General features: G+C 55.8%; 1 protein-coding gene across 1 annotated transcript; it reads right to left on the bottom strand.

Moving 5' to 3' along the window:
- Positions 1 to 449: 449 nt before the first annotated feature.
- Positions 450 to 1,556, bottom strand: LOC138762434 (salivary glue protein Sgs-3-like). Its single transcript, XM_069936190.1, has 3 exons — positions 1,322 to 1,556; positions 1,079 to 1,225; positions 450 to 763 (listed from the first exon to the last, which is right to left on the bottom strand). The coding sequence occupies exons 1-3, from the start codon at positions 1,554 to 1,556 to the stop codon at positions 450 to 452; spliced, it is 696 nt and encodes a 231-aa protein (XP_069792291.1).
- Positions 1,557 to 5,809: the final 4,253 nt, after the last annotated feature.

Here is a 5,809-nt window from a genome sequence, read left to right on the forward strand (position 1 = left end):
CGTGTGGGTGTTGGATTTGTTGGTGACCAGACGTTGTTCCACAGGTATCTGTGTTGAGTCTGTAGGTGACTGGGGGTGGGTGTGGCATCTGTCGGTGACCAGTGGTTGTTCCCCAGTGGTGGGTGTTGGGTCTGTCAGTGTCCAGGGGTGGGTGTTGGATCTGTCGTTGACCAGTGGTGGGTGTTGGATCTGTCAGTGACCAGTGGTTGTTCCCCAAAATTGGTTTTGGGTTGTCGGTGACCAATGGTTGATCCCCAGGGGTCAGTGTTGGGATTGTCAGTGAGAAGTGGTGTGTTTTGAGTCAATTGGTGACCAGTGGTTGTTCCCCAGTGGTGGGTGTTCGGCCTGTCAGTGACCAGGGGTGGGTGTTGGGTCTGTCAGTGTCCAGTGGTTGTTCTCCATGGGTGGATGTTGGGTCTATAGGTGTCCAGGGGTGGGTTTTGGGTCTGTCAGTGACCAGGGTTGGGTGTTGGGTCTGTTAGTGAGCAGGGGTCAATGTTGGGTATGTTGGTGTCCAGGGGTTGTTCCCCAGGGGTCAGTGTTGGTTCTGTCGGTGTCCAGGGGTGGGTATTGAGTCTGTCGGTGACCATTGGTTGTTCCCCAGTGGTGGTTGTTGGATCTCTCGGTGTCCAGGGATGAGTGTTGGGTTTGTCGGTGACCAGTGGTTGTTCCCCAGGGGTGGGTGTTGGATCTCTCGGTGTCCAGGGATGAGTGTTTGGTCTGTCGGTGACCAGTGGTTGTTCCCCAGGTGGGGGTGTTGGGTCTGTAGGTGTCCAGGGGTGGGTTTTGGGTCTGTCAGTGACCAGGGGTGGGTGTTGGGTCTGTTAGTGAGCAGGGGTCAGTGTTGGGTATGTCGGTGTCCAGGGGTTGTTCCCCAGGGGTCAGTGTTGGGTCTGTCGGTGTCCAGGGGTTGTTCCCCAGGGGTTAGTGTTGGGTCTGTCGGTGTCCAGGGTTGGGAGTTGGGTCTGTCAATGACCAGGGCGTTGTTATCCAGGGGTGGGTAATGGGTCTCCCTGTGACCAGGAGTAGGTGTTGGGTCTATCGTTGTCCAATGGTGGATGTTGGGTCTGTTGGTTACCAAGAGTGGATGTTAGGTCTGTTGATGTCCAGTGGTGGATGTTGGCTCTGACGGTGCCCAGGGTTGAGTGTTGGGTCTGTCCATGGCCAGTGGGTGTTTCCCAGGGGTGGTTGTTGGGTCTGTCGGAGTCCGGGGTGGAAGCTGGCTCTGTCAGTGACCAGTGGTTGTACTCCAGTGGTCAGTGTTGGGACTGTCAGAGACAAGGGTTGGGTGTTGAGTCAGTTGGCGACCAGTGGTTGTTACCCAGGGGTGTGTGTTGTGTCTGTTGGTGACCAGTGGTTGTCCCCCAGGGGTCAGAGTTGGATATGTCGGTGACCTTGGGTGGGTGTTGGGTGTGTTTGTAACCAGACGTTTTTCCCCTGGGGTGGGTGTTGGGTCTGTCAGTGACCACGTGTGGGTGTTGGATTTGTTGGTGACCAGTAGTTGTTCCACAGGTATCTGTGTTGAGTCTGTAGGTGACTGGGGGTGGGTGTGGCATCTGTCAGTGACCAGTGGATGTTCTCCAAGAATGGGTTATTGATCTGTCGGTGTCCAGGGGTGGGTGTTGGGACTGTCGGTGACCAGTGTTTTATCCCCAGGGGTGGGTATTGGTTCAGTTGATATCCAGGGGTGGGTGTTGGTTCTGTTGGTGACCAGTGGTTGTTTCCCAGGGGTGTGTGTTGGGTCTGTTGGTGACCAATGGTTGCTACCCAGGGGTCTGTGTTGGGTCTTTTGGTGTCCAGAGGTGGGTGTTAGGTTTGTTGTGACCAATGGTTGTTCCCCAGCGGTGGGTGTTGGGTCTGTCAGTGACCAGGGGTGGGTGTTGGGTCTGTCGGTGACCAGTGGCTGTTCCCCAGTGGTGGTTGTTGGGTCTGTCGGTGTCCACGGGTGGGTGTTGGGTCTGTCAGTGATCAGGGATGGTTGTTGGGTCTGTCGGTGACCAGTGTTTGTTCCCAAATGGTGGGTGTTAGGTCTGTCAGTGTCCAGGGTCAGGTGTTGGGTCTGTCAGTGACCAGTGGTTGTCCCCCAGGGGTCAGTATTGGATCTGTCAGTGACCAAGTGTGGGTGTTGGGTCTGTTGGTCAACAGTGGTTGTTCCACAGGTATCAGTGTTGAGTCAGTCGGTGACCAGGGGTGGGTGTTGGATCTGTCAGTCACCAGTGGTTGTTCTCCAAAGATGGGTTTTGGGTCTGTTGGTGACCAGGGGTGGGTGTTGGATCTGTCAGTCACCAGTGGTTGTTCTCTAAAGATGGGTTTTGGGTCTGTCAGTGTCCAGGGTTGGGTGTTAGGTCTGTCAGTGACGAGTCGTTGTTCCCCAGGGATGGGTGTTGTGTCTCTTGGTGTCCAGGTGTGGGTGTTGGGTCTGTCAGTGACCAGTGGTTGTTCTCCAGGGGTCTGTTTTGGGTCTGTTGGTGACCAGTGGTTGTTCCCGGCATCCGTGTTGGGTCTGTCAGTGTCCAGAGGTTGGTGTTGGGTCTGTTCATTACCAGTGGTTGTTGCCCAGGGATGGTTGTTGGGTCTGTTGTTGTCCAGGTGTGGGTGTTGGGTCTGTTGTTGACCAGAGGTTGTTCCCCAATGGTGGGTGTTGGTCTGTCAGTGTCTGGTGTGGGAGTTGGGTCTGTCAATGACCAGTGGGTGTTCTCCAGAGGTCAGTGTTGGGTCTTTTGGTGACCAATGGTTGTTCCACACGTATCAGTGTTGAATCCTTCGGTGACCAGTAGTGGGTTTTGGGTCTGTCAGTGACCAGTGGTTGTTCTCCATGGATGGGATTTGGGTCTGTCGGTGTCCAGGGGTGGATGTTGTAACTGTCTGTGACCAGTGGTTGATCCCCAGGGGTGGGTATTGGGTCAGTCGATGTCCAGGGGTGGGTGTTGGTCTGTCGGTGTCCGGGGTGGGTGTTGGGTCTTTCGATATCCTGTGGTTGTTCTCCAGGGGTCAGTGTTGGGACTGTTGGTGACAAGGGGTGTGTGTTGTGTAAATTTGTAACCAGTGGTTGTTCCCCCGCGGTGGGTGTTCGGTCAGTCAGTGACCAGGGGTGGGTGTTGGGTCTGTCAGTGACCAGGGGTGGGTGTTGGGTCTGTTGGTGACCAGGGGTCAGTGTTGGGTCTGTTGGTGTCCAGGGGATGTTCCACAGGGGTCAGTGTTAGGTCTGTCGGTGTCCAGGGGTGGGTATTGAGTCTGTTGTGACCAGTGGTTGTTCCCCAGGGGTGGCTGTTGGGTCTGACGGTGTCGAGGGGCTGGTGTTGGGTCTGTCAGTGACCAGGGGGTTGTTACCCAGGGGTGTGTGTTGGATCTATCGTTGTCCAGTGGTGGGTGTTGGGTCTGTTGGTGACCAAGAGTGGATTTTAGGTCTGTTGGTGTCCAGGGGTTGGTGTTGGCTCTGTCGGTGACCAGGGGTGGGTGTTGGGTCTGTTGATGACCATTGGTTGATCTCCAGGGGTCAGTGTTGGGATTGTCAGTGAGAAGTGGTGTGTTTTGAGTCAATTGGTGACCAGTGGTTGTTCCCCAGTGGTGGGTGTTCAGCCTGTCAGTGACCAGGGGTGGGTGTTGGGTCTGTCAGTGTCCAGTGGTTGTTCCCCATGGGTGGGTGTTGGGTCTATAGGTGTCCAGGGGTGGGTTTTGGGTCTGTCAGTGACCAGGGGTGGGTGTTGGGTCTGTTAGTGAGCAGGGGTCAGTGTTGGGTATGTCGGTGTCCAGGGGTTGTTCCCCAGGGGTCAGTGTTGGGTCTGTCGGTGTCCAGGGGTGGGTATTGGGTCTGTCGGTGACCATTGGTTGTTCCCCAGTGGTGGTTGTTGTATCTCTCGGTGTCCAGGGGTGGGTATTTGGTCTGTCGGTGACCATTGGTTGTTCCCCAGTGGTGGTTGTTGGATCTCTCGGTGTCCAGGGATGAGTGTTGGGTTTGTCGGTGACCAGTGGTTGTTCCCCAGGGGTGGGTGTTGGATCTCACGGTGTCCAGGGATGAGTGTTTGGTCTGTCGGTGACCAGTGGTTGTTCCCCAGGTGGGGGTGTTGGGTCTGTAGGTGTCCAGGGGTGGGTTTTGGGTCTGTCAGTGACCAGGGGTGGGTGTTGGGTCTGTTAGTGAGCAGGGGTCAGTGTTGGGTATGTCGGTGTCCAGGGGTTGTTCCCCAGGGGTCAGTGTTGGGTCTGTCGGTGTCCAGGGGTTGTTCCCCAGGGGTCAGTGTTGGGTCTGTCGGTGTCCAGGGTTGGGAGTTGGGTCTGTCAATGACCAGGGTGTTGTTATCCAGGGGTGGGTAATGGGTCTCCCTGTGACCAGGAGTAGGTGTTGGGTCTATCGTTGTCCAAGGGTGGATGTTGGGTCTGTTGGTTACCAAGAGTGGATGTTAGGTCTATTGATGTCCAGGGGTGGATGTTGGCTCTGACGGTGCCCAGGGTTGAGTGTTGGGTCTGTCCATGGCCAGTGGGTGTTTCCCAGGAGTGGTTGTTGGGTCTGTCGGAGTCCGGGGTGGATGCTGGGTCTGTCAGTGACCAGTGGTTGTACTCCAGTGGTCAGTGTTGGGACTATCAGAGACAAGGGTTGGGTGTTGAGTCAGTTGGCGACCAGTGGTTGTTCCCCAGGGGTGTGTGTTGTGTCTGTTGGTGACCAGTGGTTGTCCCCCAGGGGTCAGAGTTGGATCTGTCGGTGACCTTGGGTGGGTGTTGGGTGTGTTTGTAACCAGACGTTTTTCCCCTGGGGTGGGTGTTGTGTCTGTCAGTCACCAGTGGTTGTTCTCCAAAGATGGGTTTTGGGTCTGTCAGTGTCCAGGGGTGGGTGTTGGGACTATCGGTGACCAGTGGTTGATCCCCAGTGGTGGGTATTGGGTCTGACGGTGTCCAGGGGTGGGTTTTGGTTCTGTTGGTGATCAGTGATTGTTCCCTAGGGGTGTGTGTTGCGTCTGTCGGTGACCAGTGGTTGTTCCCCAGGGGTCCGTGTTGGGTCTGCCGGTGTCCAGATGTGAGTGTTAGGTCTGTCAGTGACCTGTGGTTGTTCCCCAGGGATGGTTGTTGGTCTGTCGGTGTCCAGGTTGGGTGTTGTGTCTGTCGATGACCATTGGTTGTTCTCCAGGGGTCAGTGTTGGGAATGTCGGTGACAAGGATTGGGTGTTGAGTCTGTCGATGACCAGTGGTTGTTCCCCAGGGGTGTGTGTTGGATCTGTTGGTGACCAGTGGTTGTTCCCAGGCATCCGTGTTGGGTCTGTCAGTGTCCAGAGGTGGGTGTTGGGTCTTTCCGTGACCAGTGGTTGTTGCCCAGGGATGGTTGTTGGATCTGTTGGTGTCCAGGTGTGGGTGTTGGGTCTGTTGTTGTCCAGTGGTTGTTCCCCAGGGGTGGGTGTTGGTCTGTCGGTGTCTGGGTTGGCTGTTGGGTTTTTCAATGACCAGTGGGTGTTCTCCAGGGGTCAGTGTTGGGTCTGTTGGTGACCAGTGGTTGTTCCACAGGTATCAGTGTTGAGTCCTTCGGTGACCAGAGGTTGGTTTTGGGTCTGTCAGTGACCAGTGGTTGTTCTCCAAGGATGGGTTTTGGGTCTGTCGGTGTCCAGGGGTGGGTGTTGGGACTGTCAGTGACCAGTTGTTGATCCGCAGGGGTGGGTATTTGGCTCAGTCAATGTCCAGGTTTGGGTGTTGGTCTTTCGGTGTCCGGGGTGGGTGTTGGGTCTGTCGATGACCAGTGGTTGTTCTCCAGGGGTAAGTGTTGGGACTGTCAGTGACAAGGGGTGTGTGTTGAGTCAATTGATGTCCAGTGGTTGTTCCCCAGCGG

This window comes from Narcine bancroftii, chromosome 4 (genome assembly GCF_036971445.1).
Source record: "Narcine bancroftii isolate sNarBan1 chromosome 4, sNarBan1.hap1, whole genome shotgun sequence".
NCBI lineage: Eukaryota > Metazoa > Chordata > Chondrichthyes > Torpediniformes > Narcinidae > Narcine > Narcine bancroftii.

Coding starts and splice junctions, on each gene's coding strand:
- LOC138762434 (XM_069936190.1), bottom strand. CDS start 1,556: ATGCCACACCCACCCCCAGTCACCTACAGACTCAACACAGATACCTGT. Junction 1,226..1,321: donor GACACAACACACACCCCTGG/GTAACAACCACT, acceptor GGTCACTGACAG/AGCCAGCTTCCACCCCGGAC. Junction 764..1,078: donor AGACCTAACATCCACTCTTG/GTAACCAACAGA, acceptor GGACACCTACAG/ACCCAACACCCCCACCTGGG.